The sequence below is a fragment of the Dendrobates tinctorius genome, unplaced genomic scaffold (genome assembly GCF_039654945.1).
Source record: "Dendrobates tinctorius isolate UK_male_01 unplaced genomic scaffold, ASM3965494v1 ptg000296l, whole genome shotgun sequence".
Classification (NCBI taxonomy): Eukaryota; Metazoa; Chordata; class Amphibia; order Anura; family Dendrobatidae; genus Dendrobates; species Dendrobates tinctorius.
In genome coordinates, this window is record NW_027361963.1 from 5,759,723 (window position 1) to 5,774,192 (window position 14,470).

General features: G+C 48.0%; 1 protein-coding gene across 1 annotated transcript in view; it reads left to right on the plus strand.

Moving 5' to 3' along the window:
* Nucleotides 1-14,470, plus strand: part of LOC141073059 (uncharacterized) — a 123,467-nt gene that overhangs the window by 81,214 nt on the left and 27,783 nt on the right. Inside the window, 1 exon segment of the mRNA XM_073560376.1 lies at nt 107-230. Within this exon segment, the coding sequence (XP_073416477.1) occupies nt 107-230 (124 nt within the window).

Genomic DNA, 14,470 nt, shown 5'->3' on the forward strand with positions numbered 1-14,470 from the left:
ACATTATACAGGATGGCACTGGAGGATTCTGGGTGATGAGCGGAGAGGTGACTGCTGGGACATTATACTGGAGGATTCTGGGTGATGACGGTGTCGTTGTTGTCAGGTTCCTATAAGGTGTCAGGACGTCGCTGTCTATCTCTCCATGGAGGAGTGGGAGTATCTAGAAGGACACCAGGATCGGTACCAGGCCGTGATGATGGAGGAGCTCCGGCCTCTTACACCACGAGGTGAGCAGCGCGGCTCCTTGTTGGCTCCGTTGGATGTGAAGACGTCCCTCTGGCATCATTCTATAATATGATCATTTTATAGTAGAATTTTCTATTTTCTGATTGTAGAAATTTTTTTTTAATGAAGTTTCAGAAAAGAGAAATACACTACTCGCAAAAAGTTTGGGATATTTGGCTTTCGGATGAAATTTCAGGCTGACGCTACATTGCCTTCTAACCTTTCCAGGTGAATTTTATGTGACTCCTTTAACCTTCTGATTTCTCACGTCGAACTGTTCAATGTTTCAGGACATATTGCACTTCTTGCTCTGACCAGGAGCTTAATGGCAGAATTCACAAGAAGTGTTTGATCCATGAATTGGCCAGTGAATTTCACGATTCAGTTAGAATTGGTATTAAACAGATCCCCGCATCTTGAGACGATAACTAATCATTGATCATCAGGACCTCGTCATTGCAAGGTTTCAAGCAGGATGTTTTCAGACATCAGTGGCCACTGAGCTTAGAGAGTCACTGACTCATCAGTGGGTTGGAACAGAGACATTGGAAGAGTCACAGAAAGACAGAGAAGTGGACGTCCTCTGCCACATCCCACACTTCTGCTCACTTCATGGTGACCAATGCCCTTTGGACCCGGATGATGAACGCTACACAACTCCTGGAACATTGAAGGGAGGTGAGAGGCATCAAGTGTCATGTCAGACCTTTCGAAATTGGTTATATCAGTGTTCTCTGCGTGCCATACTGACTGGGGGACCTGTGGGCCTCGATGCTGGTCACTGATGAAAGTCGATTCCCACTGAACAGAAGTGATGGCTGACGTCAATATTGGAAGTGCCAAGGAGAGCACCATGCATCAGCCACTGTTGTCACCAGGCGAGCCTGTGGTGGTGTTAGTGTGGGCAGGTTGGTCTCGTCAGTACAGCACTACCCTACACTTTATGAATGTTAGTGTCAAGACCAGGGCTGTGAAGTCGGTGTCCATTTTGGTGGAGTCGCTATTAAATGGACCGACTGTGTCTCCTATATTATATAATGAATTGGGTACAGTCGTACAATGCGGTACAGTTAGAATAGAATAGAATAGAATCGTAGAGTTGGAAGGGACCTCCTGGGCCATCTGGTCCAACCCCCTGCTCAAAGCAGGATTCGCTAAATCATCCCAGTCAGATGTCTGTCCAGCCTCTGTTTGAAGACTTCCATTGAAGGAGAACTCACCACTTCTCGTGGCAGCCTGTTCCACTCATTGATCACTCTAACTGTCAAAAAGTTTTTTCTAATATCTAATCTGTGTCTCCTCCCATTCAGTTTCATCCCATTGCTTCTAGTCTTTCCTTGTGCAAATGAGAATAAAGTTGATCCTTCTACAATGTGACAGCCCTTTAGATATTTGTAGACAGCAATTAAGTCTCCTCTCAGTCTTCTCTTTTGCAAACTAAACATTCCCAAATCCTGCAACCTTTCCTCATAAGACAGGGTTTGCAGACCGGTCACCATTCTGGTCGCTCTTTTCTGAACTTGCTCCAGTTTGTTGATGTCTTTTTTAAAATGTGGTGCCCAAAACTGGACACAATATTCCAGATGAGGTCTGACCAAAGAGGAGTAGAGGGAAATAATGACTTCACGTGATCTAGACTGTATGCTTCTGTTAATACATCCTAGAACTGCATTTGCCTTTTTTGCTGCTGCATCACACTGTTGACTCATATTCAGTCTGTGATCTATTAGTATACCCAGTTTTTCAAAAGAATTTGTGAAAGTTGTGAAATATCCTACAAATGTCTGTTCTGTTCCCGATCTCAGGATCTAGGCTTGTAGTTGAGATGAATCTGTCCTTGTGCGTGTGGATTTTTCCTGATGAAGAAGTTTGAAACTTCGAAACATGTCGACCAATAAACCACAGCAATTCATCTTTGATTTCTGCCCTCTGCAGCGCAGGTTAACCCATACTGATCTTTGATTAATCCAACCATTGTGCCTTTGCATGGACATCACAGGCCTAATTTCATCTTTTTGGACTACAATGCTCCAGCACATCGAGATCGCATCAGTAGGGAGCGGCTGCTGGAGCCTGGGGTACTTCATATGGAATGGCCTGCAGTTTATCCACACCTGAATCCCATAGAAAACCTATGGGATCTAGTGAGTCGCCGGATAGAGGCCCGTAACTCTGTACCCCAGAACCTCAATGACCTGAGTGTCGCCCTTCAAGAAGAGTGGGACGCCATGCGTCAGCAGACAATATCTCCATTTGTGGACACCAGGAGACGTTGTCAAGCTGTCCACTGTTGTTGGCTTTACTTTCATTAGATTGTTTGAAATGAGGAAATCCCTATCGCTGCTTCTACTTAAATTTCTGACATTCGCGATACAATATCACTGTAGCAGGAACTTTATACGTTTTCCATAAATTTCACCCGAAACCAAATATCCCTATCTTTTTCTAATTAGGACAGAGGAGTTTTCTCCAGACTTGCTCTGGTTTTCTCTACATTTTTTTCCTCCTCCTCTTCTATAAGCCATAAGATTTGTAGAGCGTTGTTTATTGTCTTCTGGATGAATTGTGCATTTTGCCTTATTATGTGCTGAAAAACAGGAAAACATTTCAAAGTGATGTAAAACAGTTAAATGCAATTCCACATTTATTGATTTTTTTTTGGGGGGGGGGGGGCTGTTGTTTCTCAATATTTATTGGGCTGTAAGCAGGACCTCGCTGTGATTTTCCAGGTCAGTGCAGTCACTGCTCTTCCAAACTCGTGTTTTGTTTTCTCGGCACGTGACGTGGAGTGCGCCTGCACAGGTGAATTCATCTCCTCTCACTCAGTCTCGCTCTCCACCTCTGTTTTAGGCTGTAAAGTGAGCATAATTCACACTCCTATTTCTTAACATGCTGCGACCACTCCTCAAACACACGGGGTGATGAGTCCCCAAGATATGTTACTGACAATCAGAAGGTCACATGCTCTATGAACGGTTACTGGATTCTTTCAGAGCATATAATGTCACATTTATTAAAGATGTTAAGCTTTAATATAAAAATATGCAGCGCTTACAATAAATATATAAAATGACACACTCAAATATGCAAAACAGTTATAAAATATAAAGGGCGAAACAACAGACCTATGTAAACGATTCCGTCTACAGCTATCTTCTGTTGTCCTGAGGGAAGGAGAAGTGAATCACAGATCAGACCAGTCCTTAGGCCGCCCCCACATGTTTCCCCCTTTTTCTGTGTGTCACCCAGCTTTTTATAGTCCTGATCATAGGCTTATATTTCCCGGAATACTCAGACTGGCTCATTTAAAGCTTGCTGTCTTTGAATGGACAATGACCCAAGCATTGCAGATACCCTGTACCCCCCACCGCTCCACCCTCCGCTCCACCCCCCGCTCCACCCCCTGCTCCACCCTCCGCTCCACCCCCTGCTCCACCCTCCACGCCTCTCTATATAAAGACACTATGAAATCTTCCCTGTAGTCACACACATCTGCTCGCTGCGTGAAGCTGCCGGGTTTGACACCTCTACCTGCTCATAGGAGATTCCTCCCTGTGGCTGAGTTCCTGCGATAAGCTCGGGCAGAGGCTACATCCCTTGTGTGTAGACAATATATGGATGTAGCCTTAACCATTTGTTCTGCTGACATTATTCTACCTTACAAGTACATACAGTGGGTACGGAAAGTCTTCACACCCCTTTACATTTTTCACTCTGTTTCATTGCAGCAATTTGGTAAATTCATAGAAGTTCATTTTTTTTCTCATTAATGTGCACTCTGCACCCCATCCTGACTGAAAAAAACAGAATGGTAGGAATGTTCGCAAATTAGTTTAAAAAGAAAAATGAAATCTCACATGGTCATAAGTATTCAGCCCCTTTGCTCAGTATTGCGTAGACGCACCTTTTGCGCTAGTACAGCCAGGAGTCTTCTTGGGAATGAGGCCACAAGTTTTTCACCCCTGGATTTGGGGATCCTCGGCCATTCTTCCTTGCAGATCCTCTCCAGTTCCGTCAGGATGGATGGTGAACGTTGGTGGACAGCCATTTCCAGATCTCTCCAGAGATGCTCCATTGGGTTTAGGAATTTTATGAATTAATTATTCAAAACTTTTCCTGAGATCCATCACTTTACCTTCCGATATCAGAGCCATGTGAGGGCTTCTATTCTTCTTTTTGTTTTTATTTCATTTTTGGGGAGGCGTTTTTTGATATTTTGATGATTTTTTTTTTCCTATAGCTTTTACCATGTGGGATAAATACTGATGTGACAATACCAAATATATTTATTTTTGTGCTCATTTTGGGGAACAAAGCAAATTAATGAGGACTTCAACCTAAGATGCTATGCATACCGGGCTTCATAGCAAAACCTTGGCAGACACAGGGGTCTTCTGCAGGCTGGCAAACCATTGTTGTTGGGACTGATCAAGTGACTGATGGGCAGGGGAATGGGACACCTAATCACATAAAGCCTCAAAGGCTCAACAACCACAAAATGTTAGGTGGTCCGCTTTTCCTTTTTACGGGGTCTGATCATAATGACTTCTACAAACTGCATAAGTGGGATGGTGACGCAGGTGTTGGCCCTGCAGGTACATCGGGCCGCACAATGGTGATAATGATCAGTGTAAGTCTCCCGTTTGTTCTGTAGAATATGTATTATGGGGCTTTTCTGTGGAATCTGAGCAGACAATCTCTCCTTGGCTTCCCGTGTACATCAGCGCCCATGACCCCGGTGTCTGCTCTCTAGTGTCCTCTTATATTACACATTGATGGGCACTAACCGCTGTGTACCGGGGGCTCCCACAACACCGTTCTCCCGGGCGCTGTGACTACATCTGTTAGCCATACATGTGCCCTTTATTCCTGCTTCACCCACAAACTCGGAACTTTCCGCGCACATGCTGCCTATTTTAGTGTTTATATCTAGGTTAATATTGAGATTTATCTTTATTTAAAGAAGAATAAAAACGCAGTAACTCGTCTTAACAGGAGGACGGCAGGTTCTCTCCTCTTAGTGACCCCAGAGGATCCTGTCCAGGAGGGAGGCCGTGTCCTCATGATGACCTCATGAGCTCTCAGAAAACAATCCCTGGTAGATGGTAACCGTCCTTCCCCCAATCTCCATAACGGTGAATTAGGAGAGAAGAAACCGCTGGATAGAAATGTGGAGCTTTCTCCAGCTCTTCTGTGGTTCCACCGCTGGTGGATAGGATTCTTGGAGAAGTTGTGTTTCTTAGTGCGGCTCCTCCATCTGACTGACGAGGGTCTTCTCTGTCCCTCTCCTCAGGGTCCTCATCCTCCGGGTGCAGAGCAGAGAGCATTAGACTTTGGCTTTGTGCATTTCTTCTTCCGTCTCAGAATTCTCATTTCTGGGGTAAAATCTCTATTCAGTTAGGAAACATTGTTACATGACTGAGATCAGAGGTGACGGCGGCTACTGATGAGATTCCGTATAGGGGAGGGGCTACAGGCAGAGCTCCTCCCATCTACATACTCTGATCAGTAGTGACGGTCATCTCCGATCAGTAATGGGTAGGTCTCCTAGCGCCTCCATGCTCCAGCTCTGCCCCAGGGAACTGACGCACAATCACCTGCAGTCCACGTGATGGAAATGACAATGTGACTCATTAGAGGAGGCCATCTTATGCTGCCCCATGGTCCGGTTCTCATGCTCTCTTGCCCATTACAAGCACTTTTATGGTGGATGGGGACCACGGGCAGTCTAACCATCCAGCATTAACTATTGCAGTACTTTGTGATGCTGTATTTTTTCCCCCATGGACCACGGTGGACACTGGGTAAACCAGTTTACTTTTCAGATACGCTGACCTTGTTTCTTTGGCATACATTTGACCATTTTTCCTCCTTCCAACACATAGACTTTTAGGATGACTTGTCATTTGCTCCAAAAATTCAGTAAAATACTTTGTAAAAATGTCTGTGCTCTCTTGATTCTTCTGTTTTCAGTTTTGTACTCTGTCACTCTATTGCAGAGATACTCAGATTTGTTCCATCTGGAGCGCGCCATGTGCAGTCTCTACTCTGTCATCCAGCTGGGGTTTCTTCAGAGTCTTCTCTTCTCTGCTTTCTGATCTAGCAGTCTGAGGCTGCCAAGCTGTGATTGACAGCATCTGCGATGACTGGAGAAAGCACATATTCCCAGAGACAGCGGAATAATTCAGAGATTTCACATAGTGCGCTTCAGGAGGAACTAATGTGAATACCTCTGCATCGGAGCGACGCAGAGCTGAGGAGAAAAGACCGGTGGAATCTTCAGAACTCAGGGATTTTTACAAGATGTTTAACTCAATTTTTTGTTTTCCAGCAAGTGACAAGTCCTCTTTAAAGAGAGCCTGTGAGATTTACGGTGGCTTAAGTATTCACCCCCTTGTTGTTTTTTTTTTTTTTTTTACCTATTTTGTTATATTACACCCTGTGTTTAAATATTTTTGTAATTCAACTTGTGTATGATGCATCAGCACTGAATGGTCTTAAGTTGTTGAAGTGAGAAAATTATCGGCACATATTAAATGTATTGGATTAAATAACTAAAAATTGGCATGTGCATATGTATTCACCCCATTTTGACACAAAGTCCCTAAAAATTTCTGTTGCAAGCAATTACCTTCATAAGAAACATGGTTCGTGACAGGACGTCCACCTGCGTGCAATCTAAGTGTCACATGTCTGTCAGTACTGTGAGGTAGCGCTGTCATTCAAGGTTGGGGGACACTCGCTTGGCAGCAAATAAATCACATCCGGTACGGGTTTTCCATAAAACCATATCAGTCCGTGGGGTTTATTATTCAGCATAAACCAAAGGAAGCACCACAAAGTTCATATCAGCATAGCGTCCATTATATAGGCTATTCAGCCTCATCATTATCTCACCCGTCAGGGTTCCTTATGCGGCTTCACCATCGCATACGTTAGTTCCCTCCAGGGAGCTCTCAGGCACACATCGCCAATGCTCACACAGCCGCTCCACAGGCTGTTAGCCAGGAGATCCTTCTCCTCACAGGACCTTCCAAACTGGACCAATCAGGTCCCAGCATTCACCCCTGGTCCGTAGCCACGCCCACTGGGTCACATGGCTATGACCTCATCACAGGTCCTTCACACACTTACAAAGCCTTTTACTATAGGTGTTATCAGACACACCCCTGAGTGGATTTGTAGGTAACCAGAACCCGCCCACCTCTCTAGTTACCTGAAGACTTCTCCCTTATACTTAGAAACAACACCTCAGCCATGATATTGCTGATCACACATACACAAATCTCCATCTCAAAGCCACCCACTTTGAGATACATAACTATCCTTCAGGATTCTGCCACTCATCCGTTCTCTTGGGACATTCACACAGCGCCCCCTAGTGGACACAGTGGTCATTACACCACATACCCCGCCCCTCTGTTCAAACTTGTGGGGTTGAACACACAATCTTACAGCAGGATCTCGAGACCAGGCACTCATTACACCTTGTCCCCCAGGTCGAGAGAACCGTCTCCATCTGTCATACGGCCTTATCTCTGCGTTAGGCCTCCCCCGCCCCCAGCGGTCAAAATATCGGTCATTGTCTTTGACCCTCCAGTTGCAGTCTGTCTGCGTCATCAGACACTGTTTAGTCACCACCCTCCTAGAGTGCGCTTCGTCACCTGACCGTTCTCCCACTGACCGGCTCTCCCGGTTGGTACGGTCATCAGTCTTAAACGGTCCTACTGTCTGGCCTGAGTCTGACCCATTCAGCGTCTCACAGGAACTGCGGTCTCTCAGCCTCGCACGGCCCGTCGAACTGCCACTTGCTGACATTCTTCGGCCACCTGCCATGTCACTACTTGGAGGAACCCTTCGGGTCCTTACATCTTGGGTTGGAGGCGGCCGCCACCTGGTATTCCGTACTTCTTTATTAATTCGCTGACGGTCCAGCCTCAACTGCTCAATCTCTTGCAGGTACCCCACTTGATACTCTACGAGCATCCGAAAGTCTCTCAGGCTCTCCGTGGAGCCAACCACGATGATGGGAATTCTACCCACTCCACTGGATACCTGGTCTTCATCATCAGGAGGGATCCTCACCACACTGGAGATATTCACGAGGTCTTGCATCAGCTTCCCGGATCTTCCAATGATTCTCCCAATCAGAGCTTTGGGTACCGGAACCACGTCTTTCCGCAAACCCAGCCGATCCATAGCCTCCCTGGCTAACTCCAGGTGTCGAGCAGCTTTCACATTACTCTGCCTGACCAACTGTTTGACATGGAGACACTGCAAATGCATCTCTTTCAGGACAGCTACCCGGTTTGCTGTATCTTCTCTCACTACAGTTGACCCGACCGGGTGACTGTCTTCTTCAGTTCTTAACTCATCAACTTCACACGGTTGGACCACTTCATGACCCTTTGCCACTATGGCTACTGGCAGTTCTGTCTTATTATCACTCACGCTCACCCGCGGTAAGTCTTCGTCCAATTTCTCCCACAGAAGACTGTTAACTACTTCTCTGAGTTCCTCCATCTCTTCCTTGAGGTTCTTGTTCACACTTTGCCAGGTGGACAGGTGACCTCTGAGCTCCAAGAGCTCTTTCTTGAGCTCCTCGACCCTGTGCTCGGCCGTTTGTCTCAGGACTCTTTCTCGTTTGACACATTCATCCACCTCCTCTCTGAGGGCCTTATTCAGTCCTTGCCACGTTACCATGTGGCCTTTGAGCTCAGAGACTTCTTTCTCTAGCCCTTCTATTCTGTGCTCCCTTTCTTTCTCAGAGCCACAGTCACCCCCAGAGATTAAGTCATCCCTCCAGTTACTCGCTAACCGTGTGACTACTTCCGCCGTCTTACCCACCAGGTCAGCGTCAGTTTTGTCACGAGTTTCAGTCAGCACAGCACTAGATTCTGTCCTAGTGGTGGCTACTGGCAACAACACGTCACAGTCACCCCACATCTTACGGTGAACCCCCAAGACACACTCTATCCGTGTGTCAGCCCCGCTCTTTTTGTTTACCCCACCATTCTCATTCACACTGTGGTACCCTTCAGGTGACCTCAGGTCAGTAAATTCATCTGACGCAATTCTTTGTCTGGTCGCCCCTACGTCTGGCCTGTCCACGTTAGGAGGCGTCAGCGTCTTCGTATTGGTTAGTCCAACAGTAGGAACGTCTCCATCCTCGTACCATAGGTCATCCAGCGTGACAAAATCCAGGCCCCACTCCAAGGTATACACTAAGTCTGGTGGTATCCCGCCACCTTGGCACTCACTGCCTCCGGGCCCCTCAAACACCACTCTGTCTAGCACATAGTTCACCGTGACCCCATGTTTACAGCGAACCTGGGCCATTTTCTCAGTCAGACAGAAAGTGAGAGGAGTTCCTACCAGAGTCACCTGACTCTTGGAGTCCAACCGTCCCGAGATTCCTTCCCGGTGCAGCATCACAGTACACACTTGCGGTCCGTCATGCACCGGAAAGTATAACCCACATTCTGGAAACGACATACACGCACACTGCGGTTTCCCAGACATAATAATAATAATAATAATAATAATCTTTATTTATATAGCGCCAACATATTCCGCAGCGCTTTACAGTTAAACAGTTTCAAACACAACAGTCATAAGTAATAACGTTAACAATACAATAATTAAAGCGAAATAAGACGACCCTGCTCGTGGAGCTTACAATCTACAATGAGGTGGGGGAGATACAAAGCACAGGTTTGTATTTACAATGATGTATTTACAATGATGGTCCAGCCATCTTCAGGGGGTGGGGGATAGATGGAGATAGTGAATGGGCTTCACACACACACAAACATAACATGACTTTGATTACTGAATGTGATAGGCCGCTCTGAACAAATGTGTTTTGAGCGAGCGCCTAAAACTATGCAAATTGTGGCTGGTCCTAATATCTTGGGGTAGAGCATTCCAGAGAATTGGCGCAGCGCGGGAGAAGTCTTGGAGTCAGGAGTGGGAGGTACGGATTAGGGCAGAGGTTAGTCGAAAGTCATTTGCAGAGCGCAATGTAATGAATTGGCAGCCAGTGTAACGACTGGAGAAGAGCGGACGCGTCTGAGTAACGATTAGCCAGATGGACAACCCTGGCTGCTGCATTAAGGATAGACTGGAGAGGGGAGAGTCGAGTGAGAGGAAGGCCAATTAATAGAGCATTACAGTAGTCCAGGCGGGAGTGGATCAGGGCGACAGTGAGAGTTTTTGTTGTTTCCATGGTGAGAAAAGGGCGGATTCTAGAGATGTTCTTTAGGTGTAAGCGGCACGAGCGGGCAAGAGATTGTATATGGGAGGTGAAGGAGAGATCGGAGTCAAACATAACACCCAGACAGCGCGCCTGCTGTCGGGGTGTTATTATGGTGCCACCCACAGAGAGGGAAATGTCAGATTTAGGGAGGTTAGTAGATGGTGGGAGCAGAAGAAGTTCAGTTTTGGAGAGGTTGAGTTTCAGATAGAGAGCAGACATGATGTTGGAGACTGCAGACAGACAGTCACTGGCGTTCTGTAGTACAGAGGGGGTAAGGTCGGGGGAAGACGTGTATAGTTGTTTGTCATCAGCATAAAGATGGTACTGAAAGCCAAATCTGCTGATGGTCTGTCCAATTGGGGCCGTGTAGAGAGAGAAGAGAAGGGGGCCAAGGACTGAGCCCTGAGGTACCCCAACAGTGAGAGGAAGAGGAGATGAAGTGGAGCCAGAAAACAGAACACTGAAGGAGCGGTCGGAAAGATAGGAGGAGAACCAGAAGAGAGCAGTGCCCTTAATGCCTAGTGACTGGAGCCTAGAGAGTAGGAGATGGTGGTCAACAGTGTCGAAAGCTGCAGAAAGGTCGAGAAGAATGAGCAGAGAGTGGTCACCATTACGTTTTGCTGTCAGAAGGTCATTGGTCACTTTGATGAGTGCAGTTTCTGTCGAATGTAGGGGGCGGAAACCGGACTGTGAAAGGTCTAGGAGGGAGTGAGTGGAGAGGTAACGGGTAAGGCGGGAGTATATCAGGCGCTCCAAGAGTTTAGAGATGAAGGGGAGATTGGAGACTGGTCTGTAGTTTGTGCAGGATGGGTCGAGGGTGGGTTTCTTTAGTAATGGAGTAGTGATGGAGTGTTTGAAGGAGGAGGGGAAAATGCCAGAGGAGAGGGAGAGATTAAAGATTGTAGTTAGGTGAGTTGTGACGACTGGAGAGAGAGACTGGAGGAGATGTGAGGGAATGGGGTCGGTTGTGCATGTAGTCGGACAAGAAGAGGAGAGGAGCCTGGAGACTTCTTCTTCTGTGATGGGATCGAATGTGGAGAGTGAGCCAGGGGAAATGCAGGGAGGGATGGGAGTCACTGAACTTGGTGATTGGAAGCGGATTTCCTGACTGATATTGTCTATTTTCTCTATAAAGTGGGAGGCAAGGTCATCAGCGCAAATGTCTGTGATAGGGGCTTGTGCTTTTGGCCTGAGGAGGGAGTGAAAGGTGTCAAAAAGTTTCTTGGGGTTGTTGGATAGTGAGGAGATCAGGGTGGTGAAGTAGGTCTGTTTGGCGAGGTGAAGGGCAGAGTTATAGGTTCTTAACATAAATTTGAAGTGGATGAAGTCTTCTGGTGTGCGGGTTTTCCTCCATAAGCGTTCAGCACTCCTAGAGCATCGCTGGAGAAATCGGGTTTGTGATGTGAGCCAGGGCTGTTTCACTCTGTGTTTGGAGGTTCTGAGGGTGAGGGGAGCTACTTGGTCAAGGGTGCTTCTAAGAGTGTCATTGAAGTGATGTACAGCCAGATCAGGACAGGACAAAGAAGAGATTGGGGACAATGATGAGTGTAGGGAGTCTGAAAGTGTATGAGGGTTAATGGCTTGTAGATTTCTGACTGAATGGTAGGTAGGAGGGTGCTGGGGTGAGCGAGGATTTGTGAGTGTAAAGGAGAGAATGTTGTGGTCAGAGAGGGGAAGCGGTGAGTTATCTAGGTGGGAGATTGAGCAGAGCCGGGCGAAAACCAGGTCCAGGGTGTTACCGTCTTTGTGTGTTTCAGAGGTTGAGAGCTGAGAGAGGCCTAGAGAAGTGGTTAGTGATAGAAGCTGGGATGCAGGTGTGGAAGTGGGGCTGTTAATGGGGATGTTGAAGTCTCCCAGGATAAGGGTTAGTAGTTCTGAGGATATGAAGTGTGGCAGCCAGGCAGAGAAATGGTCCAGGAAGTGGGTGGGTGAGCCTGGGGGCCGGTATATGACCGCTACTCTGAGGGAGAGGGGACGAAAGAGCCTGATGGTGTGGACTTCAAAAGAAGGGAATGAGAGTGATGGAACTGGGGGGATGACCTGGAAAGTGCATTGTGGGGACAGGAGTATGCCGACTCCACCACCAGGTCTGTTTGTCGGTCTCGGGGAATGGGAGAATTGTAAGCCACCATGGGAAATGGCAGCAGGAGAGACAGTGTCAGAATCCTGAATCCAGGTTTCCGTGAGGGCCAACAGATTCAGAGAGTTTTTCAGAAAGTAATTGTGTAGGATAGGAAGCTTGTTGCATACAGACCGTGGATTCCAAAGGGCACAATTGAAAGAAGGAGATGAAGGAGTGCAAATAATATTAGTAAGATTATTAAGGTTTCGATGTGAGGTAGGGTAGGGGTTGAGGTTGGGGGATGGTGGACCGGGGTTGGGGGAGATGTCCCCTGAAATTAGTAGGAGCAGGAAGATAAAGAGCAAGTAGTTTTTGGAATTGTATGAAGATTTTTTGTGCAGTATGTTTGGGCAAGATGGGCTGAGGTTTTTTAAGAAGGTGAGAAGTGCATGGGAGCTGTACATGGGAGAAGGAAAGAGAGAGGAGCTGATGTATATGAGTCGTGATGGAGGGGGGATTGGTCAGTGAAAGTGGATTGCAAGAGAGCATAGGAGGATAGGAATAAGGCACATGGATAAAAGGGAGAGCAGAGTGTGGGTTACATACCCACTGAGCCAACCAGTGCTGCCATTTCTTCACACTCGGCCCCTTTCTGGGTCACCGCCCCCCTCTGGGACTCCACCCCGATTTGGGTCACCACCCCCTTTTGGGACTCCACCCCTTTTCGGGATCTCCCCATGTCCGTTATACCGGTCTTCTCAGACCACAGTTCACACCACACAGTTTATGTCTCTCACGATACCAGACAAGTCCTTGCTGGCACCACCTATGTCTCTTACGATACCACACAAGTCCTTGCTGGCACCACCACAGCTCCTGCTGTCACCGATCACCTGCTGCTGTTCACACACACACCGGCTGGAGTCACTGCAGCTCCTGCTGCGCCGTCTTCGTGGACCCGCCGATCCACCGGAAGCCGCTTGTCACCTTCGTTACCCCACTGAGCCACATCAAGCCGCTTGTCACCTTCTTGACTCCCACTGAGCCACCACCGCAGGCTGAGTCGAGAAAAAAGAAGAAAAAACACCACAAAAACTCACGTGTCCTGACTGTGTGCTATTCAGGACGCTCCTGTCTCCACCTGAGACCGTCCAACACACAGGGCGCACCGGGTGCGATTCAGGGAGCGACCCTCCTCCCAGGATCTCCCCACACACCGGCCTCACCAGGTCCAGGGGCTCGGCGGGTGCTCTTGAGGACATCTGTCTCCGCCTGAGACTGCCCAACACTCGTGCCTCACCAGGTCCAAGGTCACACCACGTGCTCCTGGGATCCGACTCTACTCCCAGAGCTGACCCTCCAGGACCTTTCCTCACTGAACCCTCCAGGTACACTGTCTTCCTCACTAACCCAGGTCAGTACCACACGAACACCTGTCCGATACCTGTGTCGGCCACACGGGCCACCGTTTTACTCATTGACCCAGGTCAGTACCACACGAACACCAGTCCGTTTCTCCTGTGTTGCCCACACAGGTCCTCAGGTACCTCTTCTCCGCAGAGGCACCCTAGCAATCGCCAATCTCTTTCTCCTGGGTAAGCGGCCGCACTGGGCTCACCGATCCGGACAGTGCCTTACTCACTAGGCCACCCCACGGTTTCCAGAACCACTGCCGGACAATGGATTCCCCACTTGCAGGCCGTCACAGGCTCTGCTCACACGTGGCCGGTCAGCAGCACATCACACGGCTTCCACAACCGTCAGCCCTCCTGGCTCAGCGTTGCTCTTTGCCACCGAATTTTGCAGTCCTTATCCGTTGCTCCCAGCAACAAGGCTACCCCACTGCCCATAGCTTCCCCACCAATTGTGAGGTAGCGCTGTCATTCAAGGTTGGGGAACACTCGCTTGGCAGCAAATCATAT